General features: G+C 46.3%; 1 protein-coding gene across 10 annotated transcripts; it reads right to left on the bottom strand.

Annotated features, from left to right (window-relative positions):
* Positions 1-13: 13 nt before the first annotated feature.
* On the bottom strand, positions 14-24,844 carry LOC120958467 (tubulin monoglutamylase TTLL4). Of its 10 annotated transcripts, none has more exons than XM_040381303.2 (8): positions 24,594-24,844; positions 23,974-24,443; positions 8,681-9,613; positions 7,581-8,610; positions 6,568-7,490; positions 6,341-6,502; positions 5,990-6,268; positions 14-1,370 (listed from the first exon to the last, which is right to left on the bottom strand). In XM_040381303.2, exons 3-8 carry the CDS (start codon positions 9,587-9,589, stop codon positions 828-830), a joined length of 3,846 nt encoding a protein of 1,281 aa, XP_040237237.2. In that variant the 5' UTR covers positions 9,590-9,613; positions 23,974-24,443; positions 24,594-24,844; the 3' UTR covers positions 14-827. The 10 variants fall into 10 exon arrangements, with proteins under 10 accessions (XP_040237237.2, XP_040237238.2, XP_040237236.2 ...); XM_040381309.2 differs by lacking the exons at positions 23,974-24,443; positions 24,594-24,844 and adding exons at positions 4,766-4,820; positions 9,774-10,236 and having other exon boundaries at positions 1,309-1,370; XM_040381304.2 differs by lacking the exon at positions 23,974-24,443.
* Between the last annotated feature and the right edge of the window lie 175 nt (positions 24,845-25,019).

Here is a 25,019-nt window from a genome sequence, read left to right as displayed (position 1 = left end):
CCCTATAGGTCTCTCTAGTTTCAATCAATGTGTTTGTTTGTTTGTTTGTTTGTTTTCAATCGCTTCCTAGTAACATTAACCAAGTTTTACCATCCTGTGTCTTTACTTTCGTTTTTGTTTTGAGTTGTGTGTATCCTTCTAAATCACGACATCACGCGATCGTCTAACATCTAACACACGAGTCCACAGTTTACCTTAGCGCGTGTGTCACTAAGCAAAGGGGGGACGACACAGTCACCCTTCGGAGTGACTGCCAATTACTATCAATCGCTTAAGTTTGAATATTTTAACAACCAGACATACACACACGCACACATGTCGGTTGTCGCACGCTACAGCCCGTTTTTAATTTAGCCTACTTGGGGTTTTGCTTCTTTCCTACCTTGTTGCTCCCTCCTCGATCGAGTGCAGCATTGAACCACGCGTCGCGAACGTGGAAAGTAGAGTTTGTTGGGGGGAGGGCTTTGCGTTTTCTTTTCTCATAAAATCGTTTTTAGTAGATAAGTTTATAGGCAGATTCACGCTACTATTATTAGAAAACACCTTACTGATCACAATTTGTATAAACTGGCCCATTATTACATCGACAGCGAACACACCCCGAACAAGGGCAACGGGTGAGTACACACCGCACAGCCTTGTACATCATGGGCAGAAGAGCAAGATCGCCTACAGTCAAAGGAGAGAACAATGATTTTTTGAACACAGAGTGTGTGTGTGTGTGTATGTGTTTAACAAGCATGCAAACTATTTCTATTTCGAACTGAACGGGAGTCCCCATCCATTGCTACTACACCCGCCCCCCGGGTGGGTGTTGTAGTACACCACTATTCCTGTACGATGATCGTGTTTTCCGTATCGCCGCCACACTCTTGTTGTTTCAACAGCAACGCGTCGTCTAGAATTTGCTTAATTTTGTCACCCAACCGAATGCCGTCGTCACCGTTGTCACCCTCGATCGTCGGTGCCGGGCCGCGCGATGCACCGGTCGGTTCGGCGGCCGGTGCCAGGACCGCGACCGGAACCTCTATCGTCTGGGTGCTGAGCAGATTGTTGCTACCCGGTGGATAAATGGCACGGATTACAATGGGCTGCGCGGTGACGACGAGCGATGATGGCGGTTCGTCGGTCGCGGTCGCCGGCGGTTCAGCTGTACCGTTGGGGGAGGTGGTTGTCACGGAGGCCGTCGTGATCGGCTTGCGGCGGGGCGTATCCTCTGGCAGCTGGTCGATCGATTCCTGCGACTGGTACATGGAGGACGACTCCTGGGACGGCAGCTCGGACAGGCTGGTCTGCTCCGTGTGGATGCCACTGTCCTGCGAGCCGTTCTCGCTGTTTGTACTATCCGTTTGTGGTTTATTGTTGCAGTCCTGTCCGTCCGGGAGCAAAGGCATATGATCAAGAAGCGGCAGAAAAGAGAGGTATAGAAAAGGAAACAAATGTTACAAATGGTTGTTTGTGCATTAAGAAGTAGGTGGTCTAGAAAAGGATGCGAGAGCTTTACGGTTTGGAGTGGCTGGTTGGTTTTTAGTTTAACATCCTAACAACAGCTTTTTTTAATGACAAAAAAGGACACAAACACGTCCTAGCATGATGGTGATGATGATGATGACGTTTGGTAACATACGATGAAATGAAATGAATTCGACTATTTGGACGACAAATACTGATGGTGACGGTGCTATGGTATTGGGAAAGTAACCACCACTTGTAATATTTTCACAACATCGATCAAACAGGGAGTACGATACGCATTGAGATATGATGAGCAGTGCTGCAAAATGCCACTGTTAATGTTGTAAAAAATCTGAATCTGAAAATCCATGTCGGTGTCACGCTCTCAATTGTGATAATCAGAGGTGATACTCAAAACGATTGGTGTGACCAATGCATTCTTCGTGACATTTGTGCGACCAAAGCTTGGCCAGTCTCATTTTCGTGACGTTTTTTTACTGTGATCAGTTCTGCAAAATGTCACTCACATAATCATGACAAATTCCGGCTAAAACAAAAACATATCAGCGTCACGAGCTCTACTGCGATGATTAGAGACGAGACTCAGACAGTTGTTGCGACATTGTATGCAACCAACTCTTGGTCAGTCACTTGGTTGGGATATTTTCAGTCGGTGATCATCACGATTGTTATGAGATATATGCGGTGCTCGCGAGTGGTTCCCAGAAACAAAATGAGCATGGCTGTTTGACCCGACAACCAATCAAATTCTCACTCTATCTGAAAGAATGCTCATTTTGTTTTGCTTGGTACCATACGCCAAGTATATTCTAAGAATGTCGTGATTATCATCGACAGAAAATGTCGTGACCTAGTGAGTGGCCAAGAGTTGGGTGCTGTACAAAATGTCGCAAAGCATGTGATTGATCCACCAACTGTTTGAGTCTCACCTCTGATCATCTCAGTTGTTTACGTGAGCTAATTTGAGCTTCGTTTCAGTCATGACTGCTGGTGCCCGAAATAGTGGCATTTGGTAGCACTGTTCACAGCCAGAAAAAAAATCATGGTTATGCTTGCGCCGGCAATAAGCTCAGCTTGTCAGTCAGAGTATCACGTTGGACTCAAGCATTCGCATGTCGTGTTTGGTATGTCATGACGCACTTTCATTGAGTATCAGCATAAGCATCAAGCTACCACAGACATGGTCATTGTTTTCGTTGGTACACATCTCGTGATGCTTATGACATTTTGAAGCACTGATGATGAATGATTTATTATTGTTATAAATCTAGATATGTAAAATGTAATGTGATGATCGTGAAACGGGAATGTTGATTTCAAATGAAGTAAGAGAGAAACTATTACAACTATTTCCAGGACACCATCATTCTTTGTTAGATAATTAGAAAGATTCGATGTTACACCATGAACATTCTAAGACCGGAATGTTCATACCTCCGTAAAGTGGTTCGATATTGTTAATTGTTAATCAATGTATTATCATCCCTCACGGAGGCATGAATCCAGTTCAACCGAACAAAGATCGATGGGAAAGTCTAGTGACAAGAGAGAGAGAAAGAGAAAGAGAGAGAGAGAGTGGAAGAGAAAGAGAGATCCACACACGGCTATAGAGCTAGTAGTGACGAACCAAACCAAACGCTTAAACAAATGTTCAACACTAGAAGGAAAACTATTTTTTCCAACATTGCTCTAACGTTTTCGAACGATTACCAGAGAACGAAGAATTCAGAACTGTCCAACACAAGAACAAAAAAGGGCTAGTAACATACAATACGAGAAGAAAACAGGGCTAGCGGGTTTGGGTAGCGTATTATTCACTGCGCATCTAAACAACGGAGTAGCTTACACACATTACACGATCGATATTACCTGATCGGAGAAGAAAGGGGGGAAGTGTTTGCGGGAGTAAGGAACGCAACAAGTGTGGCGGGTGTGTTCAAATTCAACAGCGACACAACAGGGCAACGCAAGGTCGTATTTTAACGATGTGGAAAGCGAGTATGGAACTAAAATGTTTCGGCTTAAGAGCAGGAACGATAAAAGGGTTGATCGTAACAGAACGAAGTGTGATCGCATCGCTTCATTCCCCGAAGGTGGGCATTCCGTGGGATGTTGGAAGGGGGGGATAGGGTTGTACGGCTTTGGGGGGTGGGTTTGGAAACAGCTCAACAGTAGGGATTTGCAACACCCCAAATATTGTTACCGCCGTTATTGATCGATTCGATGATATCTTCGATCGCCTACAGCGGGAGCAGAGATTTGATTGTAGAAGTGCAGTTTAGAAAAAGGAAGAAGAAAAGAGAAATCGTTTATCAACGAGGTTTAGTCGTTTGTTAACCTCAAAAAAAAAAAAAAGAGATTATGAGAAATATGTGGCACACGATCGTGTTGAGGAAGTACAATATAGAAATTGTTATTAAATTGCTAGGCGTGTTGTATCGGTTTAGTATCAACGGTTGAAGTTTATCGAGTGACATTTTGTTTTAATGTAAGATGCACGCACAGGTAGAATCGATTCAATGTAAGCTAGCATAAATACATAAAAGTTCATCGTAGTGTAGTAGAAATAGAAAATGAAACGAATCTATAGAACTAAGGGAAAATACACAGAGCAACTATATTATACTCTGGTCTGCTAAATAACAATATCATTGAAGAGTGTGTCGAACTGTCAAAAATAACGAAATTACCTCACGCACTAAATCTTGGCAAATTCATTCTTACTAGCAACAATCTAAGGAGTGTTTAAACACAAACGGCAAACGACACTATAAGAAAAAAATCTTTACAAACTGCAACGGGTAAGCTTGCCGATATGATTATTATTATTATTGGATTTACAAAGTCGGGCGTCTAGTGTTCAATTCAAACAAATCGCAAATAGATTCCAAATCGACCAAACACAACACTACGCTTCCTAGAACGGGATGAATTCAATTCGACAGTTAAAAGAAAAAAAAAAACACAATTATTCGGTTGCCAAAAAATGCTTCTTCAAATGGTTAGAAAAAGCAAAAGAAGATAAAGAAACAAAATCATAGAAAATTCAAAGAAACAAATTCACTCAAAAGGGAAATCAAAAAAAGAAAACTCAATGATAAAACCAAACCACTGCCGCGTTCTGTGCGGAGTGGGGTACGCAAAAACAAGAGGGTTACAAAACAATAAAATAAATTAAACAAAGTGTAATAAAAAAAAACAAAAAGAGCACAAAAAACATCAAAAAAGATGCCAAAAATGAAAAGCAACCTGTAAACAAAAAAACAAACAAAGGTGATGTCACACTTACGACCCTGTATCGTTCGACAACGCCAGTACGCAGCTCGGAACGCTGACCAAATATCCTGTGCTCACACATTTGTTTTTTAGTGCGCGCATCGCGTGTGCATGCGCATCGGCGGTTTGTGTGATCGTGTTGTGCACAGCAACACGAAAGTGCCCGCCCCCAGTGCGTTTGTTTGAGAGATCACATAGTTGGCGGCGCATAGTTTTTTTTGTCACGCAGATATTGTGAATGAATTTGATTTTTTTTTTGGTTTTGTTTGAAGCGTTTTGATAAATAGACGCAAAAGCGACAACGCGCAAAATGATGCGCATCATACGAAAAACGGTTCGATTCGTCGACAACAAGAGGAGGCGCAATAGAGAAGGGTGGTGAGTTGTTGGACACCCCCATCATACACATCGAAATGGGTTTTTGAGTAAGAGAAAAAGAAATATTAAGTAAAAGCATGTAATTTTGAATTTGTTCAGTATTGGACGGTTATAGCGAGAGAAAACAGAGAGAGAGAGAGAAAGAGAACTTGTGTGTTTTTGTTTTTTTGTTTGTTTTGCATATGTACAGAGGAGGACGAGGGTTTGTAGAATATATAGTTTAAAACGGTGAAATATAACAAGAAAATTGTTTCGAAAGATAAAAATTAAACGTAACTGGAGTAAAATGTGTAATTTGTATAAAGAAGAAGTCTCAAAACTAGTAACAAAGATAGAAAGAGAGAAGTAGAGAGAGAGAGAGCAAGTATAAGAGCAATAAGTAAAGAAGTGAACTCGTGTGTGTTGAGAGGATCTTTACAAAATGAAGTAAGTAAGAGTAATGTATGAGCGTGTTGTGTTGGCTATCGGCAAGTCCAACCGTAAGAGAGTTAGATACACACTAAGAGTTGTGGCATATTGGCAAATCATTTTCAGTAAACACGGAAGTGCACGGTATGTGTAGGTGCTTGTAGTGCTGCTATTGTGTTAGGATTAGCAGTGTCCATGGTATTATGTGTGTGAGTGTGTGTGATCTCTTTGGGTGTATTAACAAACGGGGTATGTAGGGATGTGTGTTGAACAATAGAGAATATGTTTTTTACATGTATGTATGTGCCCTCCTGCGAACAAGTATCTGGATTTGAAAAGGCCGGATGTTTTGGTTGAGTGATTTCGATGCACGAGACGATCCAGATACCTCCTGGAGAGTAGCGCGAATGCCCTCTGTGGACAGCGTACACCCTACACCGTCGGTACTTACCTTCTTTAGCGTGCTGGGCGGTACCTGCAGGTGCACCTTTCGCTCACATAGTGACTGCAGCAGTGCGATACCCTCCGACCGGTTATGGCCGTACCGGTGCTCCCAGGCGTCGAGCAGCCGGTTGTAGTACCGAGGATTCTCGGTAAACCCAATGTACCGGTAGCTGTTCGGGGCCGGCAGGATTCGCTCCAGCGGAGCACTGCGCGCCAGCTCGTCCTCCGTCAGCAGCAGGCAGCGCACATCGTCGGGCGTTAGCTCTTCCAGTATGGTGTTGAGATACTAAAAGCAAGGAGGGCAGCAAAAGGTTAGCTCACTGGGAGGGGGGGAGCGATACATTGGATGAAGTCTTACATCTTCCCGCGCCATGTCCTTCTGGATGAATTGGGTGTGTTTCAGTCTTTCGGTCTTAGACAATCCCGTCGTGTAGATGCGCTTGTCGAAGCAGAGCGGTCCCTCCAGTCCCTGCTCCTTCAGTATCTCCTTCTGCTCTGCCATCGGTATTCTCGGGGGAACCTGCGAAAGCGGAAACCAATTGAATGTTTTCCATCCACACCCAAAACGGGCTTAAGCACACCAACCTGATACATCACCGTGTTAAGCAGCGCCTTCACCAGCGGCCCCTTCACACACAGATCCAGCGACGATGCCGAATGCAGCGAGGGGGAAATGTTCACCTCGAGCAGCCACGGCACCAGCTCCGAGTCGAGCAGCACATCGATGCCGAACAGCTCGTAGCAGTTGTACTTGCTGCCCACGTTCACCTTCGACATCGCGTGTATCGAGCCCTCGCCGGCCAGCACCGTGCGCAGGACGAGATTGCGCAGTGCCCCCCACAGCCGGTCGACATTGATGCCCTGCTCGGCAAAGTACGACCACAGCGACTTGATCGTCCACTTGTGGCCCTGGCACGCGTCCGCATCCTCGTTCTGGGCGTAGTTGTTCGACAGCTTGTTAATACTGTAGTTCGTTAAATGCATGTACCGGTCGCTGAGCGTTTCCGACTTCTCGCTGTACTTGACCGACGCGAACCGGGCCAACCCGTCCGTGTGCATGTACACCCGCAGCGGGTTCATCGACGTGACCAGCACGTACAGGCGCAGGTCGAACTTGCTGCCGTTGATCAGCAGCGGCCGCTCGATGTACCGCTGCACGATCAGCGGCTTCCGCTTCGGTATTTGCGACCAGCGGTTCACCACCTTGATGCCGGTGCCGCGGGCCGACGCCGGCGGCTTGATGATCCACTTGCAGTTGCGCTGGTTGTACCGGGGCCACATCTGGCGCAGCATCTTCAAGTCCTGAGGTATGATGTAGGTGCGGGGCATGAAACCGAACTCCTTCTTGCCGTGGCGGTTCATCTGCGTCTGCAGGTTGCGCCACACCCGGTCCTTCCGCCCGATCTGGAAGCTGCCGGGCAGGTGATTAAACTTCTGGTACGGTCGCAGCGTCTTGAACAGCGTGCTCTTCATGTGCCGGCCCCAGATGCCGATCCAGTCGTTCGTTTCTGTGAGCAAGGGAGAGATAGATAATGCAACATGTTAATAGATAAAATCGGTAAAATTATGCAAACATTCCATCCCACAGCGCCACTTACTTTTCAACAACCTAAAGCCACTGTTTAGCAGCACCTTGCGCACGACGATCGGTGTGATGAGCGTCAGCTTCCACTTCAACACCTTGTGAATGGCGGGCGGCATCGGCGGGCCCTTCTCCTCGTGCGTCGCAAACGTCAGGTAGGGGGGGACGTAGGGAAACAGGCTCGGTGCGAGCGGACCGGCCGGTGCGTACCCGCCCACGACACTGCCGATCGACGTAACGGCCGGCGCCCTGTTGCCGAGCGACGGCGACGGCGAGCCCGAGTGGGACTTTGGCTTCTGGTAGGCCGCGGCCAGATACGACCGATAGTTATCCTCCGAGTCGGTCAGCGAGTCGTCCAACACCTCGTCGCCGCTGATCGCGATCTCGTCGTCGAGATCGTCATCCTCCCCGTTACACTCGTCGTCCAGATCGTCATCATCGCCCGCATCCGACTGGTCGATCGTTTCCGCGTCGAGGTCCTGCGTGTGGACCGATTCGCCGCCGCTCGTGCCGACCGAAACGCCGGACGGTGTCGGCGACGAGCTGCCAGTATTATGCACCACGCCTATGATGGACGAACCGGCGGTGCCCTTGGCTTGTGGCTGTGGGGAGGCCGATTTGCGTTTCGTTTCGCCCGGGACGGACGTGCCGACCACGCCGGTGCTGGTCAGTGTGCTGGCTAGTTTGGGCTTTAGCCTGTTAATGCCGACACGGTTCGCTCGCACGGTTACTTTGGCCGTTCGGGACTGGCCGGTGGCAGTGCCGGTCAGGATCTTTGCCGGTTTGACACGCTGCTGCTGGCCGGCGACGGTTCTGCTCGAGGATAGCACATGATCACCGCTAACATCCATCTCGTCGGTTGCGTTTACCATTTTTGAGGGAGGTGAATCTTTCGGACAATGCACCGGTACGCACGTAATAACGGCTGAGGACGATAGAGACGCTTCGCTACCGATGACCGTGTCCTCCTCGCCTGTTAGCATGGCGTACGATTCGTCCGCTTCGAGTGTTGGCGAGATGGTGTCACGCGTTCGTTTCAGTGTGTTCTAGAAATAAAAGAAAAGGCATGTTAACTGTCACAGCTAAAGCACTCTTTCCGCCTGCTCTCACACTCACATCTCTACTGTGTCGAAGGTGATGAAGGTGATGGTGATGGTGGTGGCCGGCCGTGCGCTGGCCCGCGAGCAAGCTGCTACCGCCGCCGCCGCCGGCACTGAAGCCGGCACCGTTCCTGTGGGCACTGTGGTACATAAACTCCTGCGGTTCCGATTCGCTCCGGGCGCGCAGCTTCCGCCCGCTGCTGCGCTCCAGTATGGTGGCGCGCGTGGCAAAGTTGGCCTCGAGGTTGCGCGCGAAGCGCGACTCGAGCTGCAGCTCGTTTGGCACGTAGTAGCCCCCGTTGCGCCGATCCTTCCGCAGCCCGTCCAGCTCGCTCATGTACACATCCTTCGCGTTCACGCCCGCCCCGTACAGATGGTTTTGTGCGACGTTTTCCTTCGCCTGCTGCTGCTGCCCGTTGCTGCTGATGGCATTGGACGCGCTCGTTGCGATCGTGGGCAGCAGTTCGTGGGTCGCTAGTGGCAGTGGAACTTTCCGGTTGCCCGGGTGTGGTTGCTGCTGCAGGGCGAACGATTCGATGTACAGGCCGCCCGGTCCGCCGGCAGGATGATGATCCTGCCCTGGGGGGAACTTTTGCCTATGTTGGCTACTGAAATGCGCAGGATGGTGGCCGTGACCTTGGAGGGAGGTCTTTTTCGATCGGCTTTGCTGCTGGTCCGCCGAACCGTACAGGAGCGGTGCCATTGGAAGACTTTCGCTGCGACATCTTCGGCGCAGCGGTGGACCGGCGGTCGAGGAAGGGTTTGGCCCCGTCAGCTGGTTTTGCTTTAGGGATTGCAAGCGAACGGTGGAGCTTCCGTTGCGCGCATCGCTACCGTACAGAACGCCACCGACGAGCGGTTGTTGCTGTTGGGAGGAACTTGCTGCTGCTGATGCCGTTGGCGACCCGTTCTGTTTGAAGTCCATTATGGTGGCAAATTTAGTTGTTATCTGAAATGGATGCAAACAACGAGAAACATTCATTAGCATCATTGGCAACTGATCGTGTGTTTGCTTGCCGCCGACCCCCGGTATGCTTTTTCACGCCAAAAACACACACACAGGGAAAAGCGAATTAAAAAGTAGCAAAAAGGCACAGTTCGTTCATTACACTTTGCAGCAACCATACGCAGCAGGAGTACAGCAGCGTGACGAGTATTTTAAGAATGCTTTCGACCATATTATCGGGTCCACGCCGCTGCTCGAAGCTGGTGTGGTGATTTGCGCTTTGCCCGGTCGCGTAACCACGCTAGGCGCGCACGAGAGTGCGGGAAGATGACGAAAACCTTACACCCGTTACACTTTTGACTTGCGGGCCCGTTATGACCTGTCCCCTACCCCCCGAACAGGAGTGACGGCACCACCGGAAGACACACCGATTGAGTGTGCGTGTGTGTTTGCGAAAAACACGTGGTCTAAGCGCACTTTTAGGTTGGAACCCCGCAAAACGAAGTAAAAAAACACCACGCGGTTTTTTCTTATTTTTTTACGGAACCCCAACACGTCGTCGCCCGCTCGAATCACTCTGGTCTGGTCGGCCCGCGACCGTATGGTGAACTGCGTGGAACCCGCGCCGTACTAGCAAACGCGCAATAATACACACAAGCGCACACGCGAGCCGGCGTTTGGAGAGGGAGAATCATCATCATCACTCTCTTATCTGGTGTTTGTGCCTTTCCGCTCCTGGCAGCACATGTTGATGTATAGCGTTTGTTTCGCTATTTGCTACCCTAACCTGACCGATTATTGCCACAACAACAACAACACCGATCTCTCTCGTTCGCCTGCGCGCACTCTCGCAGATCGTGGCGGCGTCGACGGCGCAACAAAATAGAAGGCGGAAGAAGCCTGACCCTGACCACTGTGTGTCCACAAAGCAAGAGAGCACACACACGCGGTGTTTGGCTACACAACCTACGTTACGGGCTTTACTTCTATATTCACCTGTACGAGAGGTTTTGCACTGCGCGCACGATTAACACCTTATATCGCGCGTTTGAGCCGCGTTGGGTGCGTGTAAAACTGACGACGTCGACGCGCGCTCGTTTTGACAGCCCAAATAATATAACCACGAGGCGCGCAAACCTGACGGTGATGCACGGGAACAACACTAGAAAGAAACGGAACAACTCACGGAATCAAACCCATGACACGATGATAGCGTGCTTAGGGCCTTGCTTTGCTTATTGCTCTCCCTCTCTCTCTCTTTTTTCGTTCGCTCTGGATTAGAAACTCGTACCCAAAACAGATCTCGAGCAGTTGTTGGGCCACCACTTGATCCCGAAGGTCTCTCCTAATGGCGGCAGGGTCTTAGTGTGTTGTGTCGGTTTGCAGTATGTTTCACCAACACCAAAGCCGCGTTTTCGGGAGGACAGTCCAACAACAACAACGCACCACACAACACGCATTCGTGTGTGGAATGAAGGTAAATTTCGAACCTAACGACCGCGTGTAAAATGTCCTACTAATTGACAGCAGCGAAATACGTCGATACGTCAGTGCTGACTATGTTTTTTGTTTTTTTTTTTTTGCGGGTGCGAAATTCGATCCACACGCAAGTAGGGCGGGATTGCACGAGAGGTACACAGTGTGCAAGGTGGGTGTACGGAGGTTTAAAAGTATGGTAACCTTGTGCGTTTACAGAGAAAGAGAGAGGTTAGTCATTTGAACTCAACCGGAACCGTATTGCCCGTCAGATTCGGTTATTTAAAGGCAACGTTTCGAGGAAACGATCATAATTCTTCTACTGTTGAACAAACACAATCATTGTTTATAGGCAATAGTTAAGTTTAGTTTTGTTTCCTCACTCTCGTGTGTGAGTGTTGTAGTAATGTGATAGATAGGTAGATCCGCCCGGAGTCGTCCGGAGTCGTCCGGAGTCGTTCGGAGTCGCCCGGAGTCGTCGGAGTCGTCTGGAGTCATCCAGAGTCAGCCGGAGTTGATCGGAGTCGGAGTCATTCGGAGTGGTCTAGAGTCGATCGAAGTCGACCGCAATCGGAATCGGTCGGAGTCAACAGGAACCGTGTGGTTTAATGTGCTTTTGATCAGACATTTCATTTCGTTGTGTTTTTTTTGTCTTTTTCTTCGCGCGCGCACTTCGTATATAGGCTTTTGTTTCCCGAAGGCCGACTCCGGATGACTCCGAACGACGGCTCCGGTCGATTCTGGACGACTTCGAACGATTCCGGACGATTTCAAACGACTCCGGATAATGCAGCACGGACCTACCTTCCGGAGTCGATTCCGAATTTAACGGAGTCGGATCGGAGTCGACTCCGGATTTTTGCTTACTTTACCCACCACTAACTTAGGGTGGATGTTATGAAAGCTGAATCCCAATGATTCATTCGCCCTTTCGCCGCCACACAACAGCTGCATCGCGTCATTATTCTCCTCATCCTGCTGCTGCTGCTTTTGTGCAGGGCCGCGGGTTGGTTGGCTGCCCCCCTCTGGCAAAGAAATTGACCGCACCCCAACCCCGCAGTAGTTCGAGTGACCGGATTTTACAAATTTGGCTCACACTTTTGACTGCCCGATCGGAACGATTAAGCGCAAACAAGCGCGATCGGTAGAGTTTGTAGAGCGATCGTGCGCACCGAGGCGGCAGCGACAATTTATCTCTCAACACAGCCAACACAGTCACCCACCCCCTGAGTAAGCGTAGCAGCAGTAGGCTCGTTTGGCGCGAGAGGAATGACATCCCGCCGCCGGCCGAGTGTCGCGCCGCCATCGACATTGACCGCGTTTATGCATGCGGTGCTGTGTGTGTGTGCTCGCGAGCGCGCGCTTTATCGAAGGCTTGTTTGGTGACAGTTGTCTTTCGTCTGCTCTCTGTCCGTGTGGTGGCGGCGTTCGCGGTGGTGGGGGTTGAGTTTTGTGCGCGCTGTTCACCCGACCCCGTATTCATTCCACCTTCGATGGGGGGTCCCCTTTAAGCTGGATATATACATGGAAGTCGATTCAATTTCAAGGTTAACTGTGCGACGACGACGACGACGACGACGGACGGTGTTGATGGTTTGGTATTTTTTCATACCTCGCATTCCAATCCAATCCGTAAAGATGGGACAGAGGAAAGGTGTCACTAAGTGAGAGTGAAAGCCGGTGCCTTCTGGTAGCGGGGACTAACGAATCGTCTTTGCAATCTCTTCGCGCGGACAGCTAAGGCAAACATTCTAATGAGACCAAGTCTTAGTTCCGTCCGTGCATCATTAGCGTTTCCATCGTTAGTTTGGCGATATTTATAAATAAAGAACAAATGGAATGTTTCCTTTTTAATGATATTGTGAAAGAAGTGCAATTTTTTGCACTATTTTTTCTACATTTTAGATTTGTTTTTTTAGTTCTAATAGAATAATTAACATTTTTTATCATTTCTAGCTACTTTTGTCAATTGTCTAAGGCATTTCCATAATGTGGAGGCTGTCTGTAAATAAAATATCCAAATTTGAGCCTCTTATATGTATTATGTTACGATTATAATTGTAAAAGTACACATTCCTAGAAATGATTCAAGATCTTCACTGTGTTCAATCACCCTACGATGCAAATCGGAATAAAAGGAAAACCAAGACATTTTACTAAGAAAAAGCCAAACCACATTAATCTCACCCTCGTACAGTCTGACATATTCCAAATAAAAACAGTGTAGATAGAAAAATGACTGCTGCCAGGCGCGACATTGGCCCCTAAGGATGGAATATACAAAATATTCCCCCAAAAAATAAACCAAAAATGTTCCTATATTTTCACGTCTGTTCATCCATCGAAAGAAACAACAACAAAAACCATAGCAATATTTGCAGTAAAACAACAAAAAACGACCCTTGAAACATACAACAAACAAACTTAACAACCTACGCACAGCACATCACATCCTTGTAGTCCCCGGTGCGCGGCATATATGCACGATCCGTGGTGTGTGGCAATAATCGCCCCATTTTCATTCCCAATGGGATCTGCTTGTCATTTTCCGCACCCACAGCTACTGCTCTCTTTCTCTCCTCTTTTCTGCTTGATTAATTAGGAATCATTTTCAGCACGACGCATTCGACCGGGGCGGCGTGTTGCGCGCTAAGCGTAGAACACACCTAAGAAACATTACAAAAAACATGCACGAAAACAACACGAGAAAAATGCTTCTTTGCTTTGTGTATGGATGTTTCCGCGAAGAGTGTGGGACTGTTGCTGGATTATTTCACAACTGGTTTTGGCGGACCATGGAGACGCCAGGTCGTTTAACTGACTGCGCAGTGTCGTTTCCATCCCTTCCCTTGGGCTACACAATTAATACCGATCTTCACACGATCCTCGCCGCGTAGGTAAGCGGTTTATGGGACAAATAAAACCCATAACCGCACGTTTACAGCACACGGCAAAACTATTTCTGGGTGATGGAAAGCCGTGCATAAAAATGTTTCCCCCTTTAGAGGTGTGAAGCAATTTATGACGATGGTTGGACGAAAGGAGTAAATTTAAAGGAATTTGAAATTCTAAAAAATCATGAAAACAATATTGCTTTAACGCAAAGATAAAGGTTGGCTAAAAGAACTGTTCTGTCTTAATTAATTTCTTAATGTTTGTGTTATTTCTATGTTGTACTAAGATCAATTCATTCCTTCTGTAGACAGTCCATTCTTGGAATAAATTATCAGACATTACTCTTCGTTTTTTTTTTAAATTAAGGGACAAAAATTGTCGATTTTGCATGGGACTATCTTCACCCGCACTAACGAAACGTTCATTGCACTTTCAATAATAGTATCGCATGAGTCAGCAAACAAAATTTAACACCTCTATCAGTCGAACTGTAACCGTGATGGCCAACCAAGTGAAGCAACTTCGTTAAGTAGCGTGCGCGTTTAAAGAAAAGGACAACGCCACGACCAAAACGAACACCAATCCAGCAGTTTGTGGACGTCGGATAACTCCGTTCTGGCATCTGCAACATCTTGACACTATTACACAACAATCAGAACATCGAAAGAAAGCCCGTTTCCAAATGACCGACGACCCTGAGGGACAAGAAGCTCCAAAGCAAGCTGAAGGCTAAGATAAAAGCCGCTACATAGCTGTTTTCGGCTTGGCCGAGAGGTCGATACAACCGGCGCAAACAGTGCAATAGTACCTAGGAAACATGAACAAACGTATCAGGAACGTTACTAAACATTGTAAACACCTAGTAGCTGCATATTGACAGTAAGCAACATAATCGCAACAACCTAACGCTCAGCAAATCCAAGCACATACATAACCTGCCATTTACCACTATAAACCAATTATGTTCCCTTTTGAGTAGAGCCGCTCGGCGGAAAGAGTAAACCATAGAACCATGTGGTTTCCCCTTATGTGTACTGATAGACACAAAAAAACGAACTGTCCCCATTAGAGGGACGATACAATCTCACTAAACAAACACACGTACACTCAGGAGAACGTTCAAGGATTCCGGCACACTGTCCCATGGGTACCTTTAACAGCATAATGTGGTCGTTATGGCAGTAAGCTTTGGGTTCGCGTTAGCTAGCGAGTAATTGGATTTCCTTTCACGGTTAGCAGCACGTTTTGTGAGTACACTCGAAGGGCTTGTACTACCATCAACAAGCAGTATAATTAACACGATATGATTTATCCTTATTAACCTTTATGTATTAAACATTCATCATAAGTTACCATAAACAAATTCCTTCAAAACGCTTCTTAATTTCATCATATCTAATGTCAACATTGTAACACTTTTCACTTTCGTCCTTGGTGGGCAAACAAAGCTAGTGTAGATTATTCACAGCAAACCCCGTCAACGTTCCCCACTCGAAGGATGAACTCATCAGCAAACTCCAGAGTGAATCCGCTCTATGGCTTTCAGTATTTTTCCGTTTCAGCATCTGTTGGCGGATAATGAGCCTGACATTGTGCCCTTTTGAAGCTTGTGCGAGCGTAATCTTCCTACCCATACATATACACACTGTCAATCTGATTGGTCCTACCCGGTTTGATTGCAAATCTAGGCCTCGGAGTAAATGCCCACAGTCACACACACACACACACACACACACTCTACCATCATCCACCGACAGTGCAAAAACCCCACGCGGCATCCGATGAATGCGCGCACGTGAAGCAAGTGGTTGAGTGCTTTTCAACCTCCCTGGCGCTGCAGCAATGAAAAGCGTACCGCACCAAGTCAAGTGCGGTAGAAAAGGATAGCGATTGGATTACCGCAGGGGTGGAGAGGACACCCCGGGCCAAACGACACGACACAGTAATTTAGTACTGCGCCATGCATATTCGAACTCAATAAAAATGCGATGGTTTGCCCATCCACCAACCATCCTCCTCCTTGTGATGATGATGATGCACACACATTGGGCACAACCGTTTCTCGCAGGCACCATACAGACCAGGGCATCTTTACAATGTGTGTGAGTTAAAAGCTGCACTGTCTCGGGCTGCACATCAATGCGATAAAAAGTGCACAGTTGGGATGGTTTGAATGACTGTCTTCTATATAATGTTCATGTAAGAATCGTTGGATTTTTTTGAAGACATTCTCTATAATTCCGTACATATTTCCGAATATAATTATTCTTCTTTTTCTTTTTTACACCATAGCACTGCGTAAAGATGGTTATACGAATACGAATTAAATTATAAGACTTACAATAATTTTATTAAATGTCACAACAGATTGTTGTCATGCGCATCCAAATCTAGATTACATTCGAACTCAAGACCCTCTTTGCAGTAGGCACAGAACTTACTGACGGCACTACAAACCCTGCCCCGGAACGAATGGTTCGATAACGACCAGTATCGATTTGTGGTTAAGCCGTCTCCTTGGCCCAATAATAACCATCACACACTTTAACGCCGCTGTGGCATGACAGGGAGGCAAGTGGCATGTTAAATGTGTAATAACATCAAGCTGTTGAAATTTGACGAACAGCAGCAGCACCATATGAAATGCTTGTAAATCCAACTTCCGGCAGCTAGCAACACCGACAGTGCACCTTTCTGGCCTGCCACCTATGTGGTTCAAATGTTACATACACACCTCCGTACGATGTACGGCTTCGTGCAGTGTGCTGCAGTATTGGCAAAAAAGACCTCCAAAGCATGACCTGCCCGTCAATTACAGCCGATACACCTTTGTATGGTAGGGATCATCCCGGTACCGGTGAAGTAGGGACATTGGAGAGATTGTGCAGCGTTACATGATGATGATGATGATGGTGATGGTGACCTAATTTACGCGTGCCGTGAGCCTTTCCCCCAAACACGCTCATGCTCCAAAATGTCGACGGGCCTAGGCTACTGCGTGTGAAGAAGTAAAATGAAACTCAAACGCTAGAAGCTACTCTTCCATTTGCACACACACACTTTGTGGATTACGGAATTGGTAGCAAATCAACAAATCACCCAAGGCGTCAAGTGCAGTGCAGTGTATGAGTACGGGCGCAAGCTACCGCTTGCGTTTCAGTTAACCATTTGCTTGCGTTTTTGTATGGCAAAAAGCATCAGCTATTAAGCTATCACACTGTGAGCAGGCATGGCGTTGAGCTTTCCCCGGCAGCGCACAAAACGGAACACGGTATAAGGAGCCATCATTAGTCTGTGTGTGTACGTGGTTCGTGATCCTGCAGTACACAGACCGAGAGGCGAATCCTTCACGCCGCCGTCATTCGTTTTTATGGTCGCTTTTATTATGCTACGTCTATGGTACAACCGACGAGTCGTTGGAGCTCGTTCTATTCAGATAATATATACAGCTCTATTTGCACACCAGACTGCCAGACAACTCCAAAAAAGCTAAAACAAACACGAATGCTTGAATGAAACAACCGAAAGCCGAAACCATCCTCAACATAAAACTCCACCGAGACGAGTGTTTTGACTGCTTCTCGCCTTGCTGGCTCTGCGCTTTCGTGATTCCTTGCTTTTTTTGTTGTTGCTCTATTCCTCCTTCCTGGTGTTGACTATTGACAGGTGGCATAAAGTGTGACCTCTTTTGCACGTAGTACTACCACCACCGTTCCTCTTTCCCTCAATACCTCATATCTTTGTGTTTTATGCTACTCGCAAACTCATTATTAGGCCGATTTCGTTGGAAGAGTTAAACATTCCTTATTTTTTTATTTTTAGCGATTTTAACACCCTTCCATCAGTTCCGCTTTCTACTTCAACTGCTGGAATGTAGCGATAACACAAATCGAGCAAGATAGCATTGCCTTTATGAGCAAGCGTTAACATTGGTAGCCGGGGAATACTATTTGAAATGTCCTGTTCAATATGCATCGAAGGTGTTGATTGGCAGAGCTATTACAGTTCAAAGCTTCAAAGCTGTTGGCGTGCCGATTTATATTGGATACTTTTCTATCTTGTCTATTATCGGCCTTAGTCTACCAGCTATCGTCTGAAGCATTATTTTTTCGTGCACCTATTTAAAGGTTATTCACCTTAACATGGATTGGCTTAAAATGGTGGAAATGGGAAATGTTCGTTACGGGTAGTCAAGCTGCGCTTGCATCACATGAATGAAACGCATTTTATTGGAACATTTGCCGTACTGCAGAGTCATTATTTGGTTTCAGAATATCGACCCAATCATCCATGGAGCACACAGGCCAAGCCATTTGATTTGATGTTTGGTTTAATTTATTATTCCCTTTAGTCATAAACTGCATGGTTTTGGACCTGCTCTCGATCAAAAAGGTTGATGAGTTTGTTTGCCCTGCCCGCAGCAGCTGCATTTTACAGCGTTAGAAGGCCCCTTAAAAGCAACCCTGTTACAAAACAGTTCCCCTCCCATGTCCGCACATATGGGGTATCATGCCTTAAACTAAACACCAACTTCCACAGTACACCAGAAAACCCTGAAAAACACCGCCCCATGCAAAATAATATCGTTTTTACCCGACGAGTAACATTGAGCAATCAAGGGTAAAGTTTAATATGTGTGTGCGCGCCCTGTTTGACATGCCCAGGAGAGGTCGCCATTGCCGTAGGTTTGTGCAGACACAGCAAGCAAGCAAGCACGCACCATAAACCATTTTCCGAAGCAATCGAACTTACACACAGAACCAATCGGGTCGAGGGACACGCGCGTCAGTCAGCTCGTTTGGTGCCGTGACCAGGAGTCAGACCTCGTTTTGTTCGGTATTGTTTAAGCGAACGGAGATCTCTCACGAGTTGTTTATATTTTTGCGGGTATTAAAATCGTAGCATTATATTTACCAAACCACTTTGCCTGCATTGCAGTTGAAGAGGGGGGAAGCAAATAGTTTGCAATTATTGTCTGAATAGTTTCACCGGCGAAGTTGGGACCACTACAGTTTGCAACAAATTAAGCAGATCAATACGAAAAGGTTACAGCGTTCCTTGTTGCGGTAGCATGACGGAGGATCCTTACACGAAAACCTAGACCTTAAACAGCACAAAAAGGAGCACTTGAAGTAGCTTCCCCGACCTCCCCGAATACTACTCTCGCTGATTGTGTTTATGTGCACAATTTACTACATTTGCGCTCCACCGAGTGGGAAAAATACAATATATTGCAGGCAATTGTAGGACAGCCGCCGAACAAAACGCGCCCTCCAAAACAAAAGGGCAACGCTGGGGAACTTTTTTCGCTACTTTCAAGCACGCTCCACACTCGGGATAGGGCAGGATTGTGTTACTATTTTTTTTTCTGTTTGCCCTTCCTTTCTTTAGTAAGAAGGTTTACTTTGTAATAAGAACAAATACACACTTCACCCCTCCCCACGGGGTAGACGGCACACCGCCGCCAGTACTTACGTAGGTGCAAACGCAGGACAGATTCGCGTGACAAGCCATCGTTTAACGCCTCTTGCTTTACTTCTTGTGGCAGATTTTCACGCTCCCTTAAGAGGACGACTACGGATGGGGCGGTTTCGGCTTTGCTTTAACCGGAACAGGCACACTGCTCGCAATTGCAAGTAAGTGCAGCAGCGTGACGTAAATGGGGGCAAGGATACACTTTATTGGTGACACTATTTCACTGCCAAACACGGAGCACCACCAACATTAAAACGGTGGGAAGAGTTTTGGGGATGGTTGAAGATTTTATCGCTGGATAAGGGGCGTGATTTGTTCCTTCTATTCCTCTCTATATTAAACCGTAAGATTAGCAACACTTTCTCTGCCAGAAGCTCTAATTGTCTTGTATTACGGAGTTGTGCACATTGTAAAGTTTTGTAGTTTTGAGTACTTCAACGTTTCAATTACACGCGTTTAAAAACAGCTAAAAATACATTTGCTACGTTTATCCACTTTAAAACAGCTCCATTTTCTTCTTTATTTTTCTTTCTTCGCTTTACTTCAACTAGAACTATAATATCTCTCTGTTCAGCAGGCTTTTCCCCTTAACTGAACTCGCCCCCCCGTCGCGTCGCACTTCACAGCACTATAATTTAATTAAAAATTTGCAAAGGGTTTAGAGCAAAGGGCTTCCCAGTTGCCCCCGCTTATCATTATCCAAAATACGCTTCTCCACGCTCTCCACGCTGCAAAAGTTTTCTCTTCAGATCCAAAAAAAATAATGACACGAAGTGCACTTTCGAAGCGGACCTGTGTATCACTTCCCTAACTAACGAACGCGACACCACGACGACGACGACGACCTGCAACTATCGCGACGACCACGGCGAGACTGACTAGGCGAACCGTCCGCTTTCATCCTGGTCGCGCGCGCGATGCTTTTGCGCCTGCACCTTGCGCGCGGCTTTTCGCTTGCGTTTCGCGCGTGAGCTCGCGACGGGTGAGAGCTTGCTGCCGCTGCTACCCACGCCCCCCTGTGTCTGGGGGAACGGGCAACCCAACGATCGAGAAAAATGGGAAGAGGGTGATGCTAATTTGAAAAGCATTTTTCAACCCCCTTGCGAGTTTAAATTCGGTCGGCCGGTGGTGTCGGTGTAACCGTTTTGGCACATGCATCAGGTTTTTTCTTGCCTCCCTCGAAAACACCCAAAAGCTTGCTTATTTTATCTTTCTAGTAAGTGCAAAAAGCATCGGTCAGTTCGGGTCGGTTTTCTTCCTCCTCCTCCTCTTCACGCATGCCGGAAATGGGTGACCAAATAATATGTTTCGATAGATACCATCCCAAGTGGCGCCGCGCGGAATCGGAAGAAATTGTTTGACGAGCGGCGACAACAAGCGCACACACACACGTGAGGACTTTGCCAGAAAGGGGAGGATTGTCTCACCCTTACAGTGCCTGCAATCGAAACAAAACATAAAAGGATGTAACCAAGGAGAGCGACGGAAACGATTGTGTTTCGCGTTTGCCCACGGGGGCGCACTTGAGCATGCAAGGACCCTCCCGCTCGCCGCGGTGTGAGTGTGTGTGGGGTTATCGCCCGAAGTGGTAACCAAACAAACTGAAACAAAATATACCACCATCACCCACCACTGTCGCACTGCCCTTTGCTGTGATCGACCGATGGCAAAACGTGAAAATATCGGGGTCGTCGGCGTCGGGATATTGGGGTGAAAGAACCGACCCGGAAAATCTCCCTGCGAGTCGGGGACAATACAGACAAGGGAAGGCAGAGAGGGCAACAGTTTCCTGGTACTAGGAAGCAGCTGCTGGTACTTCCGGGAGCTCCCTCTTTTTATAAACATATATTATTATTAATAATAATAAGAGTAATGGTTTGATGATCGTTTTGCGATCATTTCTCCATTTTAGTAATTTATTTAATAATTTTTACCATTCTATAAGATTCTATTTTTATCAATATATCAGTCTTTTTGGTATAAAAGACGTTGTTGATTGATGTAAAATGTTTTAAATTATTTACATTAATTTATTATTTAACATTCGATGCATCCTTTAAGAGCCTTTTTTAAATCACATCTGTTTGCCAACTATTATTTTAAGCTGCTGCACGATCGGAATCGATAAACGCAAACGCATCGGAATCAGGATCAACGAGAAGCACGATGTGTTTCACGATCGCTCGCTTCCCTTCCCACGGCTCGCGTTACCGCACCAAACTGTTGCAAATCGATGCAATTACGCGCGCTCGTAAAATGTCTTTTTGCATTCCCCCGTTTGACCGATCGCATCAAGGTTAGCCCCAAAAACAAAGCCTCTGCAAGCTACACAAACAAACAAACAAAAAGGCATTGCACACGCACAAACAACCCCCCTAATCGGCGGCAACTGGCGATCGAGCCTGATCATGCAATTCGAAACCGTGTTGTAAATTTAGTAAGTCTCCCACACACAAAGGAAATTCCGTACGCGCGGCGTTCTCTTCCTCGTGGGGCTGCCGCGGACGGAAATAAAACCAGTGATCGCCAAAATTGTGCATTTATTTTTCTACTGCCACTAACGTTTCACAACGTACGAAGTGCAGTGCAGTCGTCATCATCAACATACTGCTTATAAACAACGTTATTGGAGGTTCTAATGGCCAAAAATCATAGTCTCCACTTCTCATAAGTAGCACTCCTACGCAAAGGGGACGTCCGCATCATACACTTTTGGCTTGCAACGTCTTCGCACGTCTGCTCCCTTGGTCTGGGGTTAACTATGGTTTGTTTTTGCTTCGCGTTAAGATTGTTTGTGCCGGTCGCAGCCGCCCGCTTTGTGGAATGTCCGGTGAAAAATCAAAGAAACTCATATTCGTCTCCGGGCGCGGGCTTGGAGGAGTAGGAGCAGGACGCGATTGTGTCGTCATGTCCGAGGGCCAATTCCATTCCAAGCGCATTAGATCACCCGGCGGTGACCGATCGCAGCTCGGAAAAACAATCTTCCTTTCCAAGAGGAAGGAGTGCGTAGGTAGAGAAAAATGTCTTCTCTGTCGCTTTTTTTTTCTTCCTTTAATGCGATTTATGAGTGTGCGCTTGGGAGAATGGTTTTACAACAGGAAAGACAGAAGAAAAAAATGGGAATTGAACACGAATGGGGACCAAATTGGAGCTAAATTGGGTGGTGCGCGATCGCGTGGTTAGTTCAGAGGTAAAATCATAAAATTAAAATTGATGAATGCGAATAATCCCTTCATTTGAAATTGGTATTACTACATCGTCCAAAATTAATTAAAATCCTATTCAAATCTTAATCTGAATTGTATAACTCTTGTTTAGATTTAAGAAAATCATGAATGAATGTTTCGAAAAATCTAACATAATTCGATTCGAAGTGGTATTTTCGAAACAGATGCTAAATCTTATACAGAACCCAACTAAATCGGGAGTTATATTCCAACTAATCCTATTTTATATAATATAGTTTGAATTTCATTTCATTTTTCCATATTCGCTGAAGCCAAATATCTTCAATGCAAATAAATTATTTTCATAGAATATTTATGTTTGTCAATAGGCGATCACATTAAAGTCTTTTCAGATATCAAGAAACATTAAGGATATCTTACTGGATTGTTCAAGCTTCAAAGTCAGAACAACGTGGAAATATCGGCCATTGTAAGAGTTAGACCCATGTTTTTCTCTGATGTATTGGCCAAAATTAAGGCTCTGGACATTCCCATAAGACGAAATATCAGCATCATCAGAATTACATCGAATCACATGACCTGTAATATGTTTTGATTTGAGTTTGAATTTGAATTTGAAGATTTGGATACATTTTGCAATCATAGTTAATGCCAGGCACAAATTCAGGTAATATTTTTAAGGTTATGTAAAAATAGATGGTATTTTGGCAAAAAAGTTTTATTAAAATAAATATTCTATAATAAACAGAAGCAACACAAAAATAGGTAAACATTTATATCGCGCATAAACTAAAACTACACAATTATGAAAACTTTTACATGAAAAAATAGGAATGTAATCAAGTAAATGTAGAAAATAAATGTTAACGATGAGAAAATAAAGAATTGAGCGAGTGAGCATTTTACGATGCTTGTTGTGCTGAACGCGTGTTGCGTATTTCCTGTTTGATATTTTTCGAACCCAAAAACGTAAAATTCACGTGTTTTCATTGCAAAATCTCGTATTCATTCTTTCTCTCTCTCACGCGTATTCTCACCTCATGAATGTTCTCACCAAGAATTCTCTCTCACACATACACATACACACTTCCTCTCTCTCACACATACACGCTCAGTCTCCCTCTCTTTCTCTTTCACCAATTGTTCACTCTCACGCGAGCGTTCATTCATAAACCGCGTAAAAAGAAGCAAATAAACCAACGAAACAAAAACGTCTACAACAAAACTACATTACAAGAAGGAGCAACGCACACACGCAACACACGAATGGCGAAAGACAAAAGCGAACGCACCAAATAGCAACGACGGCGACCTTCGCGCTTTACTTACCCTTCGCCAGACGCCGCCGATTTACAAGCCGTTTCTGCTAGATTACTTTCCCAATATAATCAGCCAACACACCAGCCAGCTCCCTACCAACACGCGGGTCGGGCAGCACTCGCGCTGGCCCAAGAACAATGGCGCACGGGTTCTTCTTTTTCTCAGGCGAAGGGCGAACACGCAATATCGGGGGCTGGTTGTCAATGTCAGCAAATCAACGTTCGCCAACAAGAAAATGCCCTTATTTTGCACGCAAAACGGGCGCAACGTCACTGTGTCACATGCACACGCGTCGCGGTTTTTTCTTCCGTTAACCGCAAATCCCTTAGTTTTACATTGGGCGGGAAGAGGAATGGAGGAAACACGGCACACAGTACAATCACAACATTTGCAACACTCACTTCAGCGTAGCCATTTATAAATGGCGCACACGGATTAATTATAGATCCGCACTGGACACGGGGCCTTGTCTAATTACGCTGCAAAAAGGAGCAGGTTCGACACGATGTAACGCAAAAACAATATCAACCCGACTTGCTCTCCCCGCAAAACAACGCCGCCAGGTGATGGATGCTTGACGACGACGACGACGACGACGACGATGATGATGATGATGGTGGAAATCTTACCGTGCTGAAAAGACGAACGGCGAACGCAATGCCCTTCGGAGCTGAAATTCAACCCCGCTCGCACACCGATTACACGGCCAGGACGATACGGTGAGTGGTTTTACGCGCACTTTTTGCCGCCCAAAGCGTTGGGCACGCTTGCCGAGCTGCTATTTTGCACGGGCGATGGAAATTGTACACCAGAAAATCTTCAAAATAGCGGAAAATAAACACACATTTTCTCCCGAAGCGCAAGTGACGTTTTCGAGATTTCGACCAAGGTGAGTAGGGTACGGGGTGCCGTCACCGAGCTGACAGTTGCCAAATTTGAAGTCCTAAAGGCATGTGTACACGTGTAATCGATTTGAAGCATTTTGTTTTTAATCCTCTAATGAGTTTAAAAAAAATAATTAAAAAAAATCTTTGAGCCAATTGGCCTCATTCGCC

The sequence above is a fragment of the Anopheles coluzzii genome, chromosome 3 (assembly GCF_943734685.1).
Source record: "Anopheles coluzzii chromosome 3, AcolN3, whole genome shotgun sequence".
Taxonomy (NCBI): Eukaryota; Metazoa; Arthropoda; class Insecta; order Diptera; family Culicidae; genus Anopheles; species Anopheles coluzzii.
Note: the sequence above shows the minus strand (reverse complement) of the source record. Positions and strands in the feature narration are given on the sequence as shown.

Bases quoted from the DNA above. Each gene is read 5' to 3' on its own strand.
- LOC120958467 (XM_040381299.2), bottom strand. From the start codon at position 9,842: ATGGTCGAAAGCATTCTTAAAATACTCGTCACGCTGCTGTACTCCTGC. The intron at 8,611-8,680 runs GTGAGTGTGAGA...TTTTATTTCTAG, and splicing joins ACCTTCGACACAGTAGAGAT to AACACACTGAAACGAACGCG. The intron at 7,491-7,580 runs GTAAGTGGCGCT...CCTTGCTCACAG, and splicing joins TGGCTTTAGGTTGTTGAAAA to AAACGAACGACTGGATCGGC.